The sequence below is a fragment of the Trifolium pratense genome, linkage group LG5 (assembly GCF_020283565.1).
Source record: "Trifolium pratense cultivar HEN17-A07 linkage group LG5, ARS_RC_1.1, whole genome shotgun sequence".
Lineage (NCBI taxonomy): Eukaryota > Viridiplantae > Streptophyta > Magnoliopsida > Fabales > Fabaceae > Trifolium > Trifolium pratense.
In genome coordinates this window covers 37,443,393-37,468,911 of record NC_060063.1, presented here as the reverse complement: position 1 = coordinate 37,468,911, position 25,519 = coordinate 37,443,393, and the positions used below count along the sequence as shown (strand labels likewise).

The 25,519-nt window shown below is 31.3% G+C and overlaps 2 protein-coding genes across 2 annotated transcripts; one reads left to right on the top strand and one right to left on the bottom strand.

Moving 5' to 3' along the window:
* Positions 1 to 7,300: 7,300 nt before the first annotated feature.
* Positions 7,301 to 9,243, bottom strand: LOC123886577. The gene has a single exon (XM_045935882.1). It carries the CDS (start codon positions 9,125 to 9,127, stop codon positions 7,301 to 7,303), a length of 1,827 nt encoding a protein of 608 aa, XP_045791838.1. The 5' UTR covers positions 9,128 to 9,243.
* Positions 9,244 to 14,473: 5,230 nt separating this feature from the next.
* On the top strand, positions 14,474 to 15,754 carry LOC123884853. Its single transcript, XM_045934086.1, has 2 exons — positions 14,474 to 14,823; positions 14,932 to 15,754. The coding sequence occupies exons 1-2, from the start codon at positions 14,737 to 14,739 to the stop codon at positions 15,397 to 15,399; spliced, it is 555 nt and encodes a 184-aa protein (XP_045790042.1). The 5' UTR covers positions 14,474 to 14,736; the 3' UTR covers positions 15,400 to 15,754.
* The last annotated feature ends 9,765 nt before the right edge of the window (positions 15,755 to 25,519 follow it).

Below are 25,519 nucleotides of genomic sequence, written 5' to 3'. Positions count from 1 at the left end.
GAGAGATTGATAATAGCAAGCTTTGTCTATTTGTTTTTCACAAATTTATGATATATCTTTGATGCTTTGCTTTGCTTTTGAAGAGTTTATTACTTGTTGATTTTTGCTTCAACTAAGTATATGATTTGATTCTTTTTGCAAACTCTTAATCTTCTCTTCATGTAGCTCCATTGTATTTATAGGCAAATATAACCTTGGAGGAGCGTATGAGAGAGGGATTTGAATTTCAAATCCAACTTGACATGTCACAATGTTGTGCTGTCAATTTGCTGTGAATAGTGCGTTATCGTTGCTTCAGTAACATTACCGTTATGGCAATCTGCACTACACTTTTAATCCAATGACAACCACTGCATTTACGTGGCCCATATATATATCCATAAGAAGGAATCTTTCCTAATTTAGGGTTGGACAACTTGTATGCAAGTGGGAAAAAATATCATGTAATTATTGTACTTTGTTTTGGTGACTCATTGTCCTTTGTTGTTTCCTTGTCCCCTCTATGTTCCCTTGAAGAGAATGAGGCAAGCTACAACTTGGCTTATGGTGTGACTCCACCTTGTTGGCCAATTTTCGTCCAAGCCATCATTGTATGATGTGGCTTTCATTTGAAATTCAAATCTTCTTCAATCATTGATGGAAGCTTCCTTTGTTTGTCCAAAGGGGCTTTTATTCACTTTAGTCCAAAAAGGCTTTATGGCCCATGATTCAATTTATGCCATGTTTGGCATATTCCTTACATAAGTGTTTCCTTAAAATACTACCACTTTTGATGAGGCAAAGGAATAATATCTTTGTGAAGCACTTCATCATTTATGCCAAGACTTTAAGATGCTTCTGTTGTTTCTACTCATTGCTTATATGTTTTGCTTGTCCATTGGTTGTTCATCCATAACGTTACCGTTGACAGATGATATTATTATCGTTGAAACATTTCTCACAAAACACATTAGTAGATAACAAGATAATCATAATTAAAATTAATTAACATGTTTGTTATCTTTAAAACATCAAATAAGGATTTTGTCCTCAACAATCTCCCCCTTTTTGATGATGACAAACATTTAACTTAATTTTGATTTTGAGTTTTTGATAAAAGATTTTGATAATCTTTTGCATTTGATTTGTCAATAACTCCCCCTCAATTTAAGCATTCTATTTTCAATAGCAAATTGAGTTTAAACTTTGATTAATAATATGACAAATTTTAACAAGTCATTCTTTTACCAAAGTGAATGTTTATGGTTATGATGGTTTTGCTCAAAATTTGAATGAGTTTCATATCAGAGTTTTTAAGGATATTTTCAAAAACATTTGTATGTTTTGATTAGAGCATTACTTATCCTTTTGGTTGAATATCTTTTACCTGCCTTCAATGCAGAAACTTATCATGGATCAAAAACTTAGCATGTTTCAGAGAATCAAACAATATGAAATTTATCACATATTTCAACATGAATCCTGAAACTGTCTTTTGACAGAAAAAAAAGAGATCATGATAAAATTTTGAGATATCTCTCAACTGCATAATTTCTCAAAGCATAGCTTTGTTTTCTTGTGATCAAAATAATGATTCATAAACCTGCTGTCATAATAACATAAGCATTCATTTCATTGCAGCAAAAGTTTTTCAAAATATCATTTCAAAATGAAACTTACAGATGCATGCTATCATAGCATAACATACTGGCGCATTAGTTCAACATACATATGAAAATGCATCACAAAACATAGTCTTTTAACATTACATAGCTTAAAGCAAAATAAGTTAAAAACAGAACAGAACAAAATGTGCGCGCTTTGTGTTGTGCCAGCATCTGCAGCTTCAGCTGTGTTCTTTTCTTTTCTCCCCCTTTGTCACATCAAAAAGTGAACTAAGGAGCAGGCCTTGATGGTGATGAGCCATCTGATGATGATGATGTGGAAGGTTGAGGCATAACATGAACAGGAATGGGATATGGATTGGCTGGAGGTGTTGGAAGATTGAACCTTGGACAGAAAACATTAGAAATCCAATCCCTCATGATGGAGTTTTCAAGGGTGATATAGGTTAGATGAGAATCAAGAAGTTGATTAGCTTGGAACAATTTTTTCACATCACTCCTAGTTTTGGAGGTGATTCTTTCAACTTTGGATCTTGGTAATTGTGGTGAAGGTCTAGGTGCAGCATTTGATGGTCCAGCATTGAAGTTTGAGATGTTTGGGAGATTCAAAGTGGGTGAAAGGATGGAAATGTTTTGAGTGAAGAAGGGTTGAGAAAAAGGGTTCTGAGGTGATGAAAAGTTAAAAAAGGAACTGTTAAAGCTTTCATTGAACATAGGTGAAAGATTGAAGCTTGGTGGAGAAGTAAACAATGGAGCACTACTAGTGGATGAGGAGGTGAGATGGTTTAATACAGAGTCAGGGTCAGGTTGGTTCACAAATTGATTGACTGCTAAATTTGGAGCAATTTGAGGCTGTGGCTCGGGTTGAGGTGTAGCTGCAACTGGTGATTCATTTTGTGGATAGGCTAGAGGGATGTTCAAGTTTATCTCAGCTCTAGGGCCTAGCATTTGAGATGAGGATGGAGAAATAAAAGCCTCATTTTGAGGAATTTCTGTTTCAACAGAGTGTGGCGCAAAAGGTGGATTTGAAACAAGTTCATCTTCAACAAAAGTTCATGCATTTGTTGAGATTGTGCAGTGTCATCAAACTGCTCATTCCTTTTTCTCTTGGCTCTAGTGTAAACTTTTACAGGAGCTTGGGAGATAGGTTCATTCTTGAAGTGTTTGAGGTTTTTTAAGGAAAACTTCTTGTGTTCAGTTTCAGCAATTTCCCCCTCAAAAGGTACTTTGAAATGATCAAAGATTTTGGTTAAAGCCATGCCATACGAGACACAGAATTTTTTGTTATTCCTATTAGCTATATCCATCATAAAATTGATCATTAGGAATGGAAGGTTTAGCTTTTTCCTTTCAAACAGGTGATGAATGACCATGAGTTCATTATCATCTAGCTCAGCATATTTTCCTTGTCTTGGCAAAACACTTCCTTGAGTTATGATATGAAAAACTTTGGATAAAAAGTTTAGGTCAGAGGTTTTGCGAGAGTCTTTTGGAGATTCTAAAGTGAAAATAGGGATTCTAACTTCTTCAAATGTGGTTTTAGCTAGGCTATACCAGTTTCTTCCATAAGACATAAATCCATCATTTGGAATTTTAAAGATATCAGCAATAACATTAGGGTTAAGTTCAAATTCTACTCCCTTAACAATGGTTTTAAAGGTGCAATTTTCACGATCACACTTAGCCTTAAAGTAAAAGGCTTGAACTAACCTAGGGTAATAGGTTTCTCTAAGAGATAGAAAAGAGGACCAACCTTGAAAGTCAGTGTAGGCTTTTATCTCAAGAGGATGTGATTGAAGAGCTTCAAAATTGAAAAACCGTCCTGGTGCTATTGGCTTGGTTCTCCATTTTTCTTGAAAAATCTTTTCTTCAGCTTCTGATGAGTACATTGGTGTTTCATCTTGAAACATAGCATTCACAGATTTTTTCTTTTCCAATCTCTGTTTCGGCTTAGAGGAAGTTTCACAGACTTTCTCTTTTCCCTTTTTAGTTTGAGGTTGAGTTGGAATGGTGGAATCTGACTTAGTTTCCACGCTTGAGGATTTTGATGAAGGGTTAGAGTTAGATTTGGACGATGGAGGAACGAAAGTTTCTTCCTCATCACTTTCTTCTTCATCAGTTGAATCAACATTTATGTAGATTTTTTCAACATTGCTCTGAGTTTGTTGATTTGCAAAGTTTTCTTTCAACCTTTGGGAACGGCGAGGAGGAGCAGAAAAAGAAGGTTTTTTCTTTGATTTTGGCTTGAGATGTGGTGGAGTTTGATTTTGATTTAGTGGTGTTTGAGCTGGATTTGGTGGTGGTTGATCATAGTAAGGAGGAAACAAGGTTCTTAAGGGTTTCAAATTTAAGGGTAACGATGAAGATGGAGGTGGTGAAGGGTTGCGGAATCGTGGTGGTGAACGGTTGAATGGTGGTGCGCGTCTGGCTGTTTGTTTGGTTCTCATGATTGTGATGGAGAGGAAGATGAAGGAAGAAGAAGGGTTTGGAGAGGATGATGAACTCGGTTGAAGTGAGAAGAGGAAGAGTTGATGAATGAGGAGTGATGGTGGGAGTTGGTTTAAGTAACCGAGGGAGGGAGTGATTAGATGTGATATCTTTGAAAAGATATCCCTTTTCAGATACTTAATAAAGTAAGTTAGATGAAAAGTTTTTAATAAGAAAGGAAATCATTAATGGGTTGTCATTTTATTAAATGATAAATTTTTAATTCACCTTAGATATTTCTGGATTACTAGCTTTTAATGGGATTTTGAATTATTTTTAATTTAACTTTTAACTCATTAAAACGATCTTCTACTAAGGGTTTAGTGAAGATATCAGCTAGTTGATTTTTTGTGTCAACAAAAATTAGTTCAATTTCCTTTTTATTAACATGATCCCTAATAAAATGATGTTTTATCTCAATATGCTTGGATCTTGAATGTTGAATGGGATTTTTTGACAAATTAATTGCACTAGTATTATCACAATAAATAGGTACATTTTCGTACCTTATTGAGAAATCCTCAAGCTGATTTTTAATCCAGAGAACTTGAGAGCAACAGCTTGCAGCTGACACATATTCAGCTTCAGTGGTAGATAATGCTATCGTGTTTTGTTTTCTGCATGACCAGCTTATGAGTGCTTTTCCAAGAAATTGGCATGCACCACTTGTACTTTTTCTTTCAATTTTGTCTCCAGCGTAGTCAGCGTCACAATAAGCTATTAAATCAAAAGTAGAATCTTTGCTATACCAAAGACCAAGATTAGTAGTACCGACAAGATATCTGAAAATTCTTTTAACAGCAGTTAGGTGCGATTCTCTAGGAGAAGTTTGAAAACGTGCACATAATCCTACTGCAAAAACTATGTCTGGTCTACTTGCAGTTAAGTACAATAGAGATCCAATCATACCTCTATATTCCTTTTCAGGAACAATTTTTCCTTCCTCATCTTTATCCAAAATTGTAGATGGATGCATGGGAGTTGCCATAATTTTGGCTTCATTCATTTTATATTTTTTGAGAAGATCTTTAATATATTTTTCTTGACAAATAAAAATTCCATTTATTTCTTGTTTAATTTGTAAACCAAGAAAATATCTCAGTTCTCCCATCATACTCATCTCAAATTCATTTTGCATGAGATGGGAAAAATCTTCACATAATTTTTCATTTGTTGATCCAAAAATAATATCATCAACATAGACTTGAACAATTAATAAATCCAATTTATCAATTTTTGTAAAAAGAGTTGTGTCAATTTTTCCTCTAGAAAAATTGTTCTTGATTAAGAATGCACTTAATCTGTCATACCAAGCTCTTGGAGCTTGTTTTAGACCATACAAAGCTTTTGAAAGTTTGAACACATGATCTTTTTTCTTTTCATTTTGAAAACCAGGAGGTTGATGAACATACACCTCTTCATTTAGAAAACCATTTAAAAAAGCACTTTTAACATCCATTTGAAATAATTTAATATTTTTATGTGATGCATATGCTAAAAGAATTCTTATTGCTTCTAACCTGGCAACTGGAGCAAAAGTTTCATCGTAATCAATACCTTCTTGCTGGTTATACCCTTGAGCAACAAGTCTTGCCTTGTTTCTAATAACCTTACCTTCTTCATCTAGCTTGTTTCGAAAAACCCATCTTGTTCCTATGATTGAATGATCTGTAGGAGATGGAACAAGTAACCATACTTGATTTTTCTCAAACTGAAGAAGTTCTTCTCTCATTGCTTCTACCCATGATTTATCAATAATGGCTTCACCAATGGATTTTGGCTCTATCTGGGAGATCATTGCCATGTTGTTATCATTGTCTTTGAATGATAGTCTTGTTCTTATTCCATCAGTGGAACTTCCAATGATTTGATCTTGAGGATGATTCCCAACAATTCTCAATGTTTTTGGAGGAAGAAGAGGATCATCTTCTTTCTTTTGATTTGAAACATCCTGAGAAGTTAGTCTTTCTTGCTCATCATCAATTGATGGCATTATAAGATCATCAAATTCATCAAAGATAATATTCATGCTTATTTCCATGGTTTGAGTTTTCAAGTTATAAATTCTATATCCTTTAGAATTAGTAGCATAACCTAAGAAAATAGCTTTATCTGATTTTGAATCAAATTTACCAAGATTATCTTTTGTGTTTAAGATATAACAAAAACATCCAAAAATATGAAAATATGATATGTTTGGTTTTCTATTTTTCCAAAGTTCATATGGAGTTTTGTCTAGAATTTTTCTTATTGAAACTCTATTTAAAATATAGCAAGAAGTACTTATGGCTTCAGCCCAAAAATATTTTTCAACATTTGATTCATTTAACATTGTTCTTGCCATTTCTTGTAAAGTTCTATTTTTTCTTTCAACAACTCCATTTTGCTGAGGAGTTCTTGCACAAGAAAAATTATGAGAAATACCATTTTCATCAAAGAATGATTTGAAAGATGAATTTTCAAATTCTCCTCCATGATCACTTCTGACAGAGATGATATTTGAGCCTTGTTCATTTTGAACAAGTTTACAAAAGTTTTTGAAAGCATCACAAGATTCATCTTTATTTTTCAAAAACAAAACCCATGTGTATCTGGAGAAATCATCAACTATAACAAAACCATATTGTTTTCCACCAAGACTAGTGGTGTTGACAGGACCAAATAAATCAATGTGAAGTAGTTCTAGAGGTTTTTTAGTTGAAATAAAATCTTTTGGATAAAAACTACTTTTGACTTGTTTTCCTCTTACACAAGCTTCACAGATTTTATCTTTGTCAAACTTGATTTTTGGAAGACCTCTTACTAGATCAAGTTGAGATAATTTTGAAATTGTTTTCATGCTTATATGACCAGCTCTTTTGTGCCAAATCCATTTATCTTTTTCGATAGACATAAAACATGATTCAGCTGGAATGTCATCTAAGTATAAAACATACAAATTTTTCTTTCTTGATCCGGAAAAGAAAACTTTTCCTGATGAAGTTTGTTTGACTTCACAAATATTTGGTTTAAAAATAACTTCAAAACCACTATCACATAATTGACTGATACTAAGTAAATTATGTTTTAGACCTTCTACATATTGAACATCTTCAATTTTTGCAGAATCATTATTACCTATAATACCTTTTCCTTTTATTTGTGCAGTATTATTATTACCAAACGTAACTGACCCTCCTTCCTTTTTGATGAAGGAGAGAAAACACCTTCTATCTCCTGTCATGTGTTTTGAACAACCACTGTCCAAAAACCAAGGCTTTTTCTTTGCACCTTGATAGTATCCCTGCATTTTGAAATTTTTGTTTAGGTGCCCATAATGACTTGGGTCCTTGAGGGTTAGTTTTCACAATTTGTTTATTCTTAAAATAGCATTCTTTTTCAAGATGCCCAAAGTTTTTGCAAAATGAACAATGTTTATTTTTTCTCTCCAAGTGACGATAACGTTTTGGTTCATAGTAAAAACTTTCATAACTTTCTTTTTGATAGCAAATTGATTCATGATGACCATTTTTGTTACAAAATGAACATCTCAACTTAGACTCTCTGTTTGCTGGTAAAAGAACATTTTCAAAAATTTTGTTTTTAACTTCATTAAAACCTAAGCCATTTTTGTTAAGAGCTTGAGATTGTGATCCCATAATGTTTTGAAAAGTTTCAGTTGATTTTATAAACCCAGTGAGATCATTTCTCAGTTCTTTTATTTCATTTTTCAACACAACATTTTCATCTATTTTCTTAGATAAAACACTAGAGCAAACATGTTTTTCTTTTGACTCAATTAAGTCTTTGTTAATTTTCTCAACATTAAGAATGTCAATTTGAAGTTTTTTCTTTTCTTCTTTTAGTTCAGAAACTTCTTTTTGTAACAAAAAACATTGTTTGGATAAGAATTCAGAATCATGTAATAAACTATCAAAATTAGTTTCTAATTCTTCATAAGGATGAGTTTTGTCAAAGAGAAATACCTCATCATTTTCTGAATCTGCCATTAGACAGATGTTGGCTTCTTCTTCTTCTTTATTTGTTTCAAATTCATCATCATCATCCCAGGTAGCTAACATGGATTTTTTCTTGAAGGGAAAATTTCTGGGTGATTTGTTTAAGGGACATTCTGATTTGTAATGTCCAAGTTTGTTGCAACCAAAGCAGGTCACTTGACTTTTGTCAAAGTCATTTTTCTGCAAATCTTTTCCTGAAGAAAAGTTTCTTCTAATTTGATCTCTTCTTCTTAACATACGTTGGATTTTGCCAGAAATGAGAGCTAGTTCTCCTTCTGCCTCTTCTTGGGTAGATTCTAATTCCTTAGAGTCATCTTCTAAAAAACTTATATCTTTTTGAGAAGCTTTTAAAGCAATGGTTTTTTCCTTTTTTAAAGGTTTATCTCCTTGAAGAATAACTTCATGAGCTTTTAAAGTACCAATAAGATCTTCTATGGGAAGTGTTTTCAAATCTTTAGTTTGAGTAATGGCAGTAACCATTGGTCTCCAAGTAACTGGAAGACATCTCAAAAGTTTTCTAATTCTATCATTAGTTGAAAAAGTTTTTCCAAGAGATCTTAATTCATTTATGATAGTAGTAAATCTTGAAAACATTTCATCAATAGTTTCGTTTTCAATCATTTCAAAAGTTTCAAATTTATTAGTTCCTATGTCTATTCTTGTTTCTTTTACATGACTAGTTCCTTCATGATGAACTTGTAAAGTGTCCCAAACCTTTTTAGCAGTATCACATTCATCTACTCTTTCACTTTCTTCCATGCTTAGAGCACAGGATAGAAATAAATGAGCTTTAGAGTTTAGGAGTACCTTTTGTTGTTCTGCAGTTGTCCATGCATCTTCAGGTTTGTCTGAAATGACTCCCTCAGCAGAAGTTACAGTAGGAACATAATCTCCTTCTGTGACTATGCGCCACATTCCTACTTCTTGAGATTTTAAAAATAATTGCATTTTGTTTTTCCAAAAATAGTAATTTTTTCCAGTGAACAAAGGTGGTCTTGAAGCAGATCCTCCTTCTGGAATGTATCTTTCTTTTGACATTTTTTCTTCCTGAATCTTTTTCCTCTAACACTTGTTAAGTGTATAAACCTGTAGAGACAGGCTCTGATGCCAATTGAAGTAGCAATAAATGTCACAAGAAAGGGGGGGTTTGAATTGTGACCCTTTTTAAAAATCTTTTAGGTGAGTTTAAAATAACTCAAGACAATATTTCTTTTAATTGGTTAGTTAACAATTAACAAAGAAATATAGTTAGCAATAATAAAATAAACAATATATAAATGAACAAAATAAATACTGAGTTAGTTGCTGAATAAGTAAATGTTTAAGGCCCAGAGCACTCTGGTATTACTCAGTTAGTTAGTTTAGTATGTTTTAAGGATTTTAGAGTCCAAGAGAAAAACACACAAAAGTTATCCTGGTTCACCCAACTTGGGCTAGTCCAGTCCTCACAGTCCTTGTGAGATTGTCCACTATAAATGCTCAGATCAGAACCTTCTGCTTCGCATCAAAAACTTGATCACAACTGGATCAATACAAACTGCTTTTCTTCACTCGAAAAGACTTTTACACAAATGCTTTTCTTCACTCGAAAAGACTTTCACACAAATGCTTTTCTTCACTCGAAAAGACTTTCACTCAAAATGCTTTTCTTCACTCGAAAAGACTTTCTCACAAACACTCAATCTAACATGAAAGAAAGACTTGAGAGGGTTACAATATTTGTGGGGAATATGGGTTAAATCAACTCAAGTGAGAGATTGATAATAGCAAGCTTTGTCTATTTGTTTTTCACAAATTTATGATATATCTTTGATGCTTTGCTTTGCTTTTGAAGAGTTTATTACTTGTTGATTTTTGCTTCAACTAAGTATATGATTTGATTCTTTTTGCAAACTCTTAATCTTCTCTTCATGTAGCTCCATTGTATTTATAGGCAAATATAACCTTGGAGGAGCGTATGAGAGAGGGATTTGAATTTCAAATCCAACTTGACATGTCACAATGTTGTGCTGTCAATTTGCTGTGAATAGTGCGTTATCGTTGCTTCAGTAACATTACCGTTATGGCAATCTGCACTACACTTTTAATCCAATGACAACCACTGCATTTACGTGGCCCATATATATCCATAAGAAGGAATCTTTCCTAATTTAGGGTTGGACAACTTGTATGCAAGTGGGAAAAAATATCATGTAATTATTGTACTTTGTTTTGGTGACTCATTGTCCTTTGTTGTTTCCTTGTCCCCTCTATGTTCCCTTGAAGAGAATGAGGCAAGCTACAACTTGGCTTATGGTGTGACTCCACCTTGTTGGCCAATTTTCGTCCAAGCCATCATTGTATGATGTGGCTTTCATTTGAAATTCAAATCTTCTTCAATCATTGATGGAAGCTTCCTTTGTTTGTCCAAAGGGGCTTTTATTCACTTTAGTCCAAAAAGGCTTTATGGCCCATGATTCAATTTATGCCATGTTTGGCATATTCCTTACATAAGTGTTTCCTTAAAATACTACCACTTTTGATGAGGCAAAGGAATAATATCTTTGTGAAGCACTTCATCATTTATGCCAAGACTAGGCATGGCAATGGGGCGGGGCGGGGACGGGTTTTGCCATCCCCAAACCCAAACCCATAAAGTTCGGGTTTCCCCAAACCCGTCCCAAATTCGAGCGGGGATAAAAATGATAACCCCAAACCCATACCCAACGGGGATCGGGTATCCCCATCGGGTTTCGGGTATCCCCATTACGTCTTTTTCCACATGAATTTAGATTATATTTTAGTATTTTTTTTATTAAAAAAAAAAATTAAATGTCCAAAATTATTTTCTCTCAACAATATTTTTTAAATAAAGAAAAAAAATAGAGAAAATGGTTTGTTTAATACTCAAATTAAAATAAAAAATAAATATATGAACGTAATTTAAGAGATTGTTTAAGCATTTCTAATTTAAATGAGGTGAAATCTAATTTTTAGTATAAGCGGGGCGGGTTTGGGGACGGGTTCGGGATGGGTATCAATGTACCCATTACCCGCCCCAAACCCATCTTTTGAAATCGGAGAAAACCCAAACCCGAACCCAAACCCAGTCAACTCGGGTTTTCCCCGTCAAAACGGGTATGGTTTGGGTGGGTACCCGCGGGTATGGGTTTTATTGCCATGCCTAGCCAAGACTTTAAGATGCTTCTGTTGTTTCTACTCATTGCTTATATGTTTTGCTTGTCCATTGGTTGTTCATCCATAACGTTACCGTTGACAGATGATATTATTATCGTTGAAACATTTCTCACAAAACACATTAGTAGATAACAAGATAATCATAATTAAAATTAATTAACATGTTTGTTATCTTTAAAACATCAAATAAGGATTTTGTCCTCAACATTAAGTGCATTTGGGCACTTGTAACATGTGATTAGGGTATTCTAACATACAATTAGGTGTTTATAACCATGATTAATTGTATTGTGATGAATTGTTGATTATATTTGTGTAATATAATTGTTGTTGATGATTGTTGATGATGTTTGTTTAAATATCAAAGAAGTATATTAAGGTGTTAATCAACTTAATAAAGAAGGATATTAGGATTATGTTATTCTAATAAAGAAGGATATCGAATTATGTTATTCGATAAAGACATATATTAAGGTATAGTGTTATCTTAATAAAGACGAAATGTTGGATAGTGTTCCACATTTATAAATGACGAGCTTAATGCTAAATGTAATTGTTGATGTGAGAATATTCATGAAAACATACATGCATTCATGAATTATATTAGGGATATTGGATATTCCAATAAAGAAGGCTATCGGATTATATTTATCCGATAAAGAAGGATATTAGAGGTGAGATACTCTAATAAAGACGATGGTACCACATGCATTAGATATGTCTAGGGGACATAGCATGAAGATTGTGGCATTAGATTGCATTAGGATATGTGTACATTATTTGATATTTGATATGTGACACATATTTTGCTAAGTGTACTTATTGTTATTCGAAGAAGTGATGTTTGATTATAATGACCTAGAACTTATAAGGCTTAATTAGTAAAATGGTCCCTTAAAGACATTTTTGGTTTCACATTGGTCCCTTAAAGAAAAAAAGGACCAAATAGGTCCCTTAAAGAAAAAAAGGTCCGAATAGGTCCCTTAAAGACATCTCCGTTAATCAGTTTGGTCCTCGAAAAAATGGACGGAAAGGACCAAACTGATTAACGGAGATGTCTTTAAGGGACCTATTCAGACTTTTTTTTCTTTAAGGGACCTATTCAGACTTTTTTTTTAAGGGACCTATGTGAAACCAAAAATGTCTTTAAGGGACTATTTTATTAATTAAGCCAACTTATAATTGAATGATAGATGATGATGTATATGTATAATGTATGATTATGCATGTTTTATGAATGAGTGTTTAAGTACCGTTTTACTTACACTTATATTTTGATTATGTGATCTAACTCTCATGCTTTGTGTTATGTGCTGGACCGTTGGGGGTCCAGATTCACAGGTTTTGTGGTTATCGAGGTCGAGTCGTCGGTGAAGCTCGGCTCTGATTGTGACACCGGAAAAAGGGGTTTTATATGTATATAGAGTCTCCTTATCTAGGTTGTTTTGTATAGTTAATAAATACATTATTTGATTTAAGATTTGTATAAACAAGTATTTTTACTAAGGCTTAACTATACATTTGGTCCCTTATGTTTATTTTAGGTTTCAATTTGGTCCCTTACGTTTAAAAAGTATCAATTTGGTCCCTTACGTTTATTTTAGGTTTCAAGTTAGTCCTTTCCGTCAATTTTGTCACATGTGACAGTCAATTTGCATATGTGGACTGACACGTGGCACTTGGACACGCTGACACGTGTATTGTTCAAACGGTGTTAGTGAAAAAACTAACACAGAATAGTTTTTGTATGAAGTCAACAAAGACACAGAATAGTGATGAAGGTGGATTGCAATCAATTTCTTAATATTGTAGCTGCTCTCGGTTATTTTGGCCGAATGATCTTTCAATATGCTAGTTTCAACAATTCTCGTTCTTTACATTTCTTCCTAACTGTTTGGCCTGTACTTAAGTATCTGGTTTACCGTCTTAGATAGGGGTGCTCGTGGTGCAATTTGGTTCGTTTTTTAGCATAAAAGTCATCTTAACCGCGAGATAAAAATGCATGTGATTCGGTTGGTTTTTAAAAAGTCATCCAAACCAAACCAATGTGGTTAGGGTTGGTTTGGTTTATGCGGTTTATCACGATATAAAAAATATGACAATATTTCCAACTTGTTACAAAATAAACATAGGAAATTTTAATTTCTTTTATTGTTTACATGATACAATATGTATATACAGAAATTGCATATACATAATAACTTATTTTTAATACCAACAGTATAATTCTGGATCGCATGAAATGATATGTTTTGACAGCCTATTGTTTTATGAACTCAATTTGAGTTGATTACTAATAGTTGATTGACTAAGTTAAATATTGCGGTTTGGTTTGATTCGGTTTTCTGAAATGAAAATCGCAAATCAAACCAAACCGTGTGGTTTAGCAGAAAAATGATCTGTGTGGTTAAAATTAAATGCGATTTTTTTTTGTTTCGATTTGGATTGATTCGATTTGTAATTTTACTTTTAAATTGATTCGGATACTATTATCCTAAAGGTATATTATGACTTTCAATTTAAATGTAGAGGCGGCTCGCAGGCATGTGCGAGGTGTGCGACGACATAGGGCCTCAACTCAAAATTTTGAGGTCCTATAATATTATTTATAAATTATTTATACCTATAAAATATCATATGTATATTAATAGATTAATTTTTAGACCCTAAAATAATATTATTTATATATTGTTAATGTTCATAAATATCATGAGTATCAATATATTAGTTACCTATACCCGTAAATATAGTTCTAGTCCATTTTAATCTTTGCATAAAATTTAATCTTAGATTATGATGTTCCTTTTTGACGTTATATTCAAAGATAATTATTTTGTATTTCTTGTTCCATTTAATTTATTGTAAGATTTAATATTGATAATTTATATGTTTAGAAGAATGTTTTTTTTATATTATATGCAATTTAAATCGATATTTTTTTTAATTTTTTTTATTAAGGGACCACTTTTATATTTTGCACAGAGCCTTCTAAAACTCGGAGACGCTGTTTAAATGAATTTAGTTTTAACCGATCCGTAGAATTTAATTAAAAAATTCAAATAATTCTGTTGATTTTTTAACGGAGGAATTTGTAATTATGTTTTTCATGTGGGTACTTACCCATAAAAAATTGACCCACCACATGAAGTGATACACATCACTTTTCAGTTATCACTAGCTGCCTGCATTTTCGCAGAACGAAGCCTATTAAATAACGTTAATAAATGTAAGACACCAACGTATGTGAATGCATTTACTCTTTCTATACACTCTTTTACCAACCCTCACCTCTCTCAGTCTCACACAACACATTCAATTCAGCCCCCAAAAAAACCAATCTCAATCTCTCTCTCTCTCTCTTCACATCTCTACCATTTCATTCTACTCTCCCTTCCCGACAACTACCAACAGAAAATACAAACAAACAAAAAAACTGATTTTTTTTTTATCAAACCCATTATCACAAAAAAATGTCTAACAAATCTCCAATTTTTCCCATATCAGACCCTCAACATTTCAGTGACTATGGTTTCGACCCACAAATCAACTATTTTCAGGTACCCTTTTTCTCATTTTCTCTAATTCAAATCTCTCTTACAAAAAATTTCAAAAAAAATGAAAAAAGATCTTGTTTTTTTTTTTTTTTTTTAATTTTTAAAAACCAGGTTTTGGAAGAAGCAATGAAACACAAAAGAGAAGGTTCAAGATCCATAGATTCAATCCACTTCAAGTTACAAAAACCCATTTCAAAAGAAGAATCAAGGAACAAGTTTCACAATCAAAAATCAAAGAAAAAACGTTGGTGGAAAAATGCTCTTTTTTTCTTCAAAAGGAAATGGGTCCACCACCACCGTGATGATGACAACAATGATATTCATCAAGCCCGGGCTAAAGCCTTCCGGGCTTCAATTTCTGGGCCTGTTTATTTGACAGAGAGTAGAAGTGGGTCAACTACGCCTTATAGGACTACTAGTAGGCCTTCTTCTGGGCCACTCGCCGGAACTTTGATGCCGGCGGCGATTGGTGCTGTCGATATACCTTATTTGAGTTTAAGGGAGCTTACCATGGAACAGCAACATATGCAGCAACAGAGGATGTCTACCTCTGCTATGCCTATTTATTTTGTTACTTGAATTTGTCCGAACACTTTTCAGATTAGGCATGTTCTGCAACACGACATGACATAACACTATATTGAACTATTTAGTGTGTGTTTGTGTTGTGTCCGATGTTTATGTCTTGCTTCATTAATTTGAATTTGTCTTCAAATTGATGTCTTAGAAGAGTGAAATGGGTTTGGATTTTTTTTTTTTTTTGGGTTGGATGTTATTAAGATATTATTATTATAATTTTAATCTAACTAAAAAGTGTTTGTATGATTTGATTTGATCCATTGGGGAAAAGGGTGGATTCTCTTTTGGTGTTTGTTGGTCACTTTTTATCAAAAATAATATGCAACTCAGCTCTCGTGCGCTTGCTTTTGACCAATGTTTCACTTTCCATCTTGTGATCTATAGTTTTCTATTTCTTTTCTCATGAAATAATTCTGATAATGATCTATAAAATGATTGTTTGAATCTCCGGTGAAATTAGTGTACGGCACTTTATTAATTCTTTAGTTCTTAGATCAGACCCGAATGATTCATTATTTGGTGAAGCTAATTGACCACTTGAACGTCTTAAAGTTTTGAATAAAAATATAGTGTTCAACTTATTTATGTGGTTACTCTTGATTTAATATGAATGATCTATGAGTTTCCCTTGTGATCCAACCATGTTCTACCGTAGCATACTTAACCTCGATCAAAAATTGAAAGTCACATTAAAGTCAAAAGTAATTTAGACCATCTTCAATGGTGTAGTACCTATTAGGTACTCATGGTACTTATTAGGTACTATCATTGGAGCACAACACATTTTAGTACCTAATAGGTACCACTTCTAATATAAGAACTCTCTCTCCTTTTTATGGGACCCACTTTATTTAATATATTCAAAAAAAATTAATTTGGCAATATTATTTTAAATTAAATTTCAAATTTTAATGATGTGGAGTTTTTGATGAGACCCATTTTAGAACTTTTTAAGAAATGCTCCATTGGAGGGGTTGAGTACCTATTATGTACTATTATTAAAAAAATAATAAATTGATAATGTGTTCCATTGTGGATGCTCTTATATATAACATTCACACTTGAAACATAACACCTAAACGCCCTTTAGTCTCTTAATCTTGACCGAGTGGCAACTTTCACCTTAAAATTTTCACATTATTATTTAATTTGAAAATTTAAATTAATGAGTTTATATAAAATGCTCAGATTCTTCAATCTAACGAGACATGGATCTTTAGAAAATACCTCAAAATATTACTTTTATTTTTTGTTTTAAACTCCATCATGTGATGGAATCCCGTAGTCACAAGATCCGGTTGATGTATCAACTATTAGAAATTCTAGTCATTTGCATGTGGGGTTTCTTATCGGTTAGACAAATCCTACGTTAGTTTCTTCATAATTTAGACCAACCAAAGTTAGTTAGTTATATTTATGTGTCTATGGGCCTAAAAATGTGGATCAAGCTTATACTTTAATCTATTATTTAGGAGTTTCTCTCTTGATCACTTTTATATGTGGCATCCTCTCATTTATCATAATCTATGTGGCAACTTGTGAGAGCATGTTTTCCTATGTGGCAACCTTTGAGAACTTAAATAGAAATTATGTAATGTATGTACTCATATAAGGAATTTTTTGTTTCGGTGTCCTTCTCAATCAAAATTTAATGTTAATTCAAAAATAATCATTCAAAAGGAAACAATTGAATACATTTCAATTTTTTTTAATAACAATGTCAATTTTTACTTCTAATTTGATTATTTGATATTTTATTCATTTTATTATTATTACATTATTATTATTATATTATATTTTAGAAACAAAGTCATTTTGTCCAATAATTTGTCAATTAGATAATTTCTATTAAATGACATTTATAATTTCGATCTTCATTCTATTAATATAAATAGATGTGATTTGCAACCGATTTCACACACTATTGCAATTCAAAATTATACTTTTTGCAATCTTTTATCTCTGTTCTTTTTTTGGGTGATTTTACTCTCATTTCCTTCAACTTTTTCGTTGTTCTATTTTCTTCTTTCCATGTTTTTTTTCTTTTCAAGTTTAATATTATATAGTATATTTTTGTATTTTGATGCTATCCTTTTTTGTGCCTACAAGGAGATAATCTTCTTTTCTTATTTTACAGCAGGTGCCCGTCTTTTTTGTGCTTACAAGGAGATAATCTTCAACTTTTTCGTTGTTCTATTTTCTTATTTTCGAAGATGTTATATGCATTTTTTTTATATATATATAAGCTTTGTATTTAAATGATGTTTATGATTAATCATAATTATACTAATTTTGAGCTATAATTTTTTATTAGCAGGTCCATACGGAAGAACATATTGTTCGTTATTCAAATTAGGATTAGGTATTATCAACTGATGTTAGAGTTTTAAGTATTTATTTATATTTTTTTTATATTTTATTGTCATTTTTTTTAATCATGTTTACTTATTAAAAAACACTTTTTGTTCATATTATTTTTTATTAGTGTAAATCATGCTTATAAATGTTTTTTTTTTTACTATTATTAATAAATGTTGTACTCTTTTTTTTACTCATTATTTTTTTGTTTGTCTAATTTTTCATGTGATATTTAACAAATATACTGATAAAATAATAGAAACTCCTCGAAGGACTATACTATAGAACAAATTGCTTATCAAAAAAAATTATATAGAACAAATTGGCCAAATGTGGAACTGAGAAATTGAAGGCTTAATATGTTTCAAAACAAAATTGAAGGCTTAAGAATCTCTGAACAAAAATACTCACCTTAAAAGGAATATAAAAAAAAATAAAAATACTAATTTAATTGTTCACAAAAAAAGTTATTCTTAAACTTCATACTTATCGAACAGAGAAAATGGTGTGATTGTCTGAAATATAAAAGGAATGAAGTAATTGACTTCATAGATTATTTTTCTATTTTATTTTATTATTTTATTAATTTTATTAATAAAAAAAGTTACATAGTGATTTATACCAAACATAATATTACAATAGGGGGTATTGATAAAAAAAAAATCTACATAGAGGTATTAAGCAAAAAATAACTTACACGGGGTGGGACATACATTTGTAGATTTTATTATATAAAAAATATGATAAATATCAATTGAAAGTAAGGAAAGTAACAATGATTTTATATATAAAAAAAGAAAGAATTAAAAGTAATAATATCATGTATTACTTTGTTTTTATTTTCCAAACATCACTGTAAGATAAACAAATAGATAAATTTTTTTAAATTTGCACCATTAACAAATGAGATATGCATAAAAAAAATGATATAAATTTTTTTTGTGTCAAGCAAATGACAAATAATTCTACTGTTCATTACACAAATGTGAAATTTTTTCACACGGGGACATGGGCTAAAATACTCCAGAAGAAAACAAATGTCTAAAGGAGAGAGATGACGATTAAGAACTAATATATATTAACCGTTAGATTAGTTTTTGCTTAATGACCTTTTTTTATGAAAATAAAAGAACAAATATACGAATATGTGGGTTGGGAACGGGGAGTGAAGTATCATTCTCCGTTCTACCATATCTCCAAAATTTGGATCATTTATCATATTTAAATAAATTATTACATTAAATATAAAATTAATTTTACAAATAATTAAAAAAACCACAAAATATTGAAAATTTAATAATCCATATTTTTCATGTGTCAAAAAAATATCTATATTTTTCATTGAACATTAACCCGTGCATTTGCACGGGTAAGTTATACTAGTAGTGTTATATACGGTAGAAACTCTTTAAATTAATACTCGGTAAATTAATAAACTCTCTAAAATAATAAATTTGTCCAGTCCCAACTTGGGCCAATGTAAAAAATTGAAAAAGTCGATAAAATAATAAGATAATAATTTTTCGGGAGATCCCTTTATAATTTTCGGTCCCAAGAAAATCATAAATTAATAATTCATAGAAACTGAAAAAAATATATTACACTCTATTGAAATATGATTCAATAGTTGTTTGGTTTCCTTTAAAGTTCAAAAGCCCTTATTGATTTCCAAAGCATATGAACACAGTAGTTATTAATTTACGTTGAGTCTCAAGGTTCACTGCAACGTAATTCTAAGAGGCATAGACTAATTTGCCTTTTTGTTTAGTATGTACAGTATAATTACTTAAAAACTCTTTAAATTAATAATTATTAATTTATCGATAAATTAATAACTCTCTAAATTAATAAATTTCTCCGATCCTAACATTATTAATTTAAAGAGTTTCTACTATAGTTGCTACTTGCATGTTAATATGTTATACACATGTTAATATGTTATACACAAAACGTCAAGATATTTGTCCGTTAATTGGGACCCACCCCATATTACCATACCATGAGATGGGAGCTGGTTAGAGAGGGACTGTGACACAAAGTCACAAACAAATGACCCAAACACACAAGATGGGTGAGTGAATCGATTTGCTTTAGGAGTTGGTATGGGACCCATGGACAACGTTTCGTGCCCGCGCAAAGATGAAAAAGCTGTGAAAATAGTAAATAGGGGAAAGTGTAAATTTTGAAATAAAATGTCGGGTGGAGATCCTCTCCGGTGTATTTTCACCGAAGAGTGTTCAGGATAAATATCAGATGTTAAATAGAGATTTAACATTTTGATCAGATTAATTGACTCAAATGAGTGTTGGAATTTCACTGCACTCTATAGTTAGGGTCATTTGCATTCACCGCAGAGTGTAGTGAAATGAATCATCTGCACTGTTGAACTAGAGAAAAAATAAAATGAAAGGAGAGAAGTGATCAGTTTGGTGAGAAATAAAATTGTGGGTGTGGTATTTATAGTACGAGATGAGAGTTGAGTGAGATAATATATTTTTTTTAAAAATCCACAAATCCCAAAACTTCTTGATCCTAAACTCTTAAAAATTCTAGACCCTTAGAACCTTTAAAAGAACAAAAAAAGAATAGCATACTTCATTGGCATCGGTGAAAGTGGCGTCATTCCTTTTTGGATGACTCCATTGCTAATGACGCCAACCATTCACTACAATAAAATAGGGCATTTTAGATTATTTTTTTTAAAAAAAGGTAATTTAGAATAGTTTTTTTTTTGTGTGCATGATTAGTTAAAAAAAATTATAATTCGAAACTAATTAAATTGAGTAGTAATAATAAATTGTTAATTAGGTCAATGGTCATTGACATTAGATTTGGTAAGATGGACCACAATTCGATATCCACCAGTAGCGGAACTAAGGGGGTGGCTGAGGTGGGCCACGGCCCACCCCACTCCGAAAAAATAATATTTTTATAAGTATAGAGTATTAGTTTAAGTGTATTATTAATGATTTTAATTTATTCTATATATATATTAGTACAAATATTAATGAAAATATTAGTTTAGAGTTTATTATTGATGATTGTAAGTCACTCGGTACGCATATTAGTTCAAGTGAAAATATTAGTTTGTAAATAATATATAAACTAATAAGCTATAAGCTCATGAAAAAATGTTACCAATTTTTTTTTTCAATACAAACATATAAATTATAAGCCATAAATTTTTTAGCAGCCCACCCAGTAAATTTTTTCTGGTTCTCCAAGACCGCGGTCGAGAGAGAAATTGAACCACATGATGCAAGAACTAACCTCCGATTCAAATTAGACCGTCTAATTGGCCGAATACCGATGGTGAATTTTTTTGTTTTCTTAGCAGTAATAATTAGGCAAATGCTAAATAGTGCCCCCGGGGCACTCTTTAAGCCCTTAAATAGTAAGTTTTTTATAGAATTTTTATGGAAATGCGTAAAGTCAACGCATTGGAAATTAAAGTGTTTAATTTTTTGAATAAAAAGTTTCTTTTAATGGAATGCTTAAAGAGTGCCCCGGGGGCACTCGTTAGCAAGACCCTAATAATTAAAGCAAATATTTATTTATTCCCAGTTCCCACACAATAATCCCATGAACGTGGAGAATCTGTATATAACATGAATGGTCAATCTCAGGCAAAAGGTCAGTCCAAATTAATTAACGGCCATAGCATGTGAGCATTGCCAATTGACATTGACAATCCAAGTAGGGTTGGTTGGTGTACCTTGCGGTGATAGACGTTATACTTAATTGTACCTCTGCAATTTTTATTTATTTACTACTGGATAGATGAATGAATATTCTTGTACATACAAAGTAGTACTCCCTCCGTCCCAAATTATAAGAGAAAATAAAAAAATCACACTTATTAAAAAAAAGTAAAATATGAGAATTTGAAGTATGTTTTTGTGGGTTTTCCTTGGAATAAGTTGTATAGGAAGATGTAAAAACAATTTTTATTGGTTGTTGTTTATTGAGAAAATGAGAGAGAGAAAAAATTAAATGTAATTTGCATTTAATTTTATGAAAATAAGGAAAAAAACATTCTTGAAAATGATTTTTCTCTTATAATTTGGGACAAAAAAAATGGGCTTTTTTCCCTTATAATTTGGGACGGAGGGAGTATTATAGTTTGATGGGATTTTATATATGCAATCCAAATATATATATCAATTAATTGTTTGTTTCTATAATAGGCATAAGGAATACGTCATATAAGCATTCTCACTATCAAAGTATCAACCTCATTGTTGAATATTTTTAATGAAATTACAATTAATTTATCAATAGTAAAATTTTGAACTTAAATTCAGTTACAACACAAATGTTTAGTGTAATTTATAATTATGTGTTTCATTGACACCAAATCTAATCCGTTCATTTTTTTAATCCAATGATTGTGATCAATTCACTTAAAATATCATGTGATTTTATCTTTAGTGAATTAATTCCCAACTAGTTTGGACACCCGTGTCAAGCACGGGCTAGAATTTCGTCTAAATTAGTTATTTAAAATTAATTTAACTCATCACATACGCGTAACTTCAGAGATTAATCCACTCAAGGTAACTGAGATTCATTTAAGGGGTTGACCCCTCCCAACAAATGTTTTTCCATATGCACCAGCTGGGAACTGCATTCTTTTTTGAACTATAGAAAAATAACATTTAGACAAACATACAACATTTGTAGGTTTTATACTCAATATAATATTTTACTTGATTTAGAAGAATTGAGCCAAATTTCCTAAAAATGTAGAAAAAGAGGAATGAATAATTTAAATGATAAAAAAATAAGGGAGAAATGTAATAACTCATTTCATCGTCAAATTGTAATACAAAAAAACAAACACTAAGACCAAAATAAAGAAACAAATATTATTATACATTATTAAAAACATCATGATAAACTACATTAGTGGTCTCACTGCACACTTGATTTACTTCATCTAATATCAATATCTTTAGACCCTTCTTTGATGTGACTCTAGACAAACCGAGTATAATTATCAATGAGTGAATACTGGTTTTGGAAGATATTTGATTTTAAGCTTGGAATAAGAATTTTATCACCCACATTTTTCCAGTAATGACGATTGCACCAATACAATGTTTTCCAATAACATCAATGATTAATCTAGTCTCATTTCACAACTCTACGGCCTGGTCAATATTTATCATCAACATCACCAGACATTCAACTTTAAATATCAATTTGTGATTTGGAATGTCAAAACACTTAATTTCATTTAAGAATTCGGGTTTGAACCATTCCTTTTGTATCTCGTTATATTCATTTGATCTACAAACCGAAACATAGCTAATATATTCTTGCTCACTTCTAGGGACCAACAATAAAAGATACTCATTAACATGCTCGACTGCATACAAAGTTGGGGCAAGTATACCACGCTTGATCGCGTGTTTATCAACCTAACATCAAGTATACAGTTGCGTCGCGTAATTTTAAAAGATTATCGAACCCAAAGGACCAATAATCGACATACCGTTATCTAGTGTCGTTTTGTAAATCTAAGGCTAATGATTTAAAGGATTTTAAATAATTAAAATTAAAGAAATATATTTTTTAGATTTTTAATATATAAATAAAATACTGCTAGGACGTGCTATTAGTTGCTTCAGAGGGTTCAATATTTAATTTGTGCTAGGCAAACTGTTAAATTTTCGAAACTATATTGATTTAAAAATACTAATCTCAGCTCTCGCAAATCTTGACTAGCATTATATAATATAAAGGTGATGCTTAACTCTCGTTCTCACATCCGCTAATAAAATATTTTTTTAAAAGCAATATAATTTAATTAACTCTAATCCCAACTCTCGTTGCTGATTAGAGTTAATGTTCAGTTTTTACTATCTAGTAGAAATCTCAAGCTCTCGCTCTATTGATTTTTACTTTAATTAATTGTCACTCTCGTGACAAATTATATTCAACGTTAAATTAAAAACTGCTTAAGAAAACAAAACTGTTGCCAGGTAAAAGTTTTCAAGAATTATATTTGATTTAAAAACACTAATCTCAGCTCTCGAAAATCTTGACTAGCGTTATACTTAGATAAAATAAATGCTCAGCTCTCACGCGCTCACTTACTTATAAAAGTACCTTTGAAAATCAATATAAAACTCATCAATCCTAAATAGCTCTCGCGGACTTTAGAACTAACGCTCAGTTTTAACTATCCGGCCCTAAACCTCAACTCTCGTCAATGTTGGTTTATTGCCTTTAAACAATCCCCACTCTCATGACAAATTGTTTGAAAACGTATTATTTAAAACTGGTGGTTGAAAACTACTTGCACGAATCAACTACCGAACCTCTATTAGCTACTAACTACACATCCTAGCAATACTAAATTTAGCTAGACATAACTAAAAATAAAGACATAAAATAAATAAATAAAAATAAAGACATAAAATAAAAACAGAAAAATAAAATAAAGAAAATAAAATAAAACAAAAGAAAATAAAATAAAGAACCTGAATTAATAAAAGAAAGCTTTGAGTACGGACACCGACAGCGCAACAACAGCAATAAAATTTTAAACTAAGAGAAGAAACTAAGAATAAATCTAGGTCTCAATTCTCTTCCTCAACTGTTACAAATTGGTGTGTGTTTTGCAAAGTGTAAGAAAGGACACATATTTATAGTGTAATACAAGTGGGTAAACCACTTGATTTGGCCGATGTGGGACAAAAATAAGTGTGGCGAACGCCACACGATTGGAATTTGAGGGACGGCTAGGATTGGCCTTTTTTTTGTCCATTTTTGCTCCTTTTCAGTCCATTTTCGCTCCTTTCTTCAACTCGTACATTTTTTATCTGTTTATTTAAAATACGAGGAATAAGTAACTATTTATATAGTAAAACTTCGAAATTGAAATAAAAACATATAAAATCTATATATATAATTCCTAAATAGTTCTCCTAACCCTAATCCACTTAGACCAATCAAATTGTTTCATTTAGCCACATCATCTATATTATTATTATTATTATTATTATTATTATTATTAGTTATTATTATAATTATTATTGTCATCTCTATACTTTTCATATTCTACATTTATATACTTATGCCTTTTTAATATACACTCACTCAAGCTTTTACTTAGCCTTTACTTTTTTTGGTGAATATAATAATTTTTGCTTACTATATTATAATAAGGAGAATACAAAAATACACACTAATTAACTTTGTAACTCACGGTAATATATTTTTCATCTCTTAAGTCACAATTCAATTTTCATCTCTTGGACTCTTCTACCAATATTTTAATATATAGCTTACAACTGTTTTAATTTGTATCCTATTCATATTTTCCTAACTAACCATTACGAATGTTAGAAACAAATATTTTCATCCCCTGGTGCTCAATCATGTGCTTAATAAGATTACCATTTGTTTTTCCGGTTGAATGTGAGAATAGATTTTTTCATATCTTATAATGTGCAATTTCTCTTTCCATTATCTTGCCTCTTCATCTTTTGTGCATCAGGTATAAATACTTATGTTATTTTCTAAAACCATGATTTGTTGTAGTTATTTTATTTTTTGCAAAAATTAACTTTTTGCATAACAAATAAAATTAAGAGAATTTGACATTTTTTGTTTCTTGCAGATCATACATTCAACTTTTGTGTTGCACATCATTTATAGGTTTAGTTAATTGTTACTGTATATGTGTATTTATATTCTATTATGATACAAATTAAATAATATATACTTTATTTTTAATTGAATTATGTAATAG

Excerpts from the sequence above, each read along its gene's own strand:
- LOC123886577 (XM_045935882.1), bottom strand. The coding sequence starts at position 9,127 with ATGTCAAAAGAAAGATACATTCCAGAAGGAGGATCTGCTTCAAGACCA.
- LOC123884853 (XM_045934086.1), top strand. The coding sequence starts at position 14,737 with ATGTCTAACAAATCTCCAATTTTTCCCATATCAGACCCTCAACATTTC. Across the intron at positions 14,824-14,931 it reads CACAAATCAACTATTTTCAG|GTTTTGGAAGAAGCAATGAA; the intron begins GTACCCTTTTTC and ends TTTAAAAACCAG.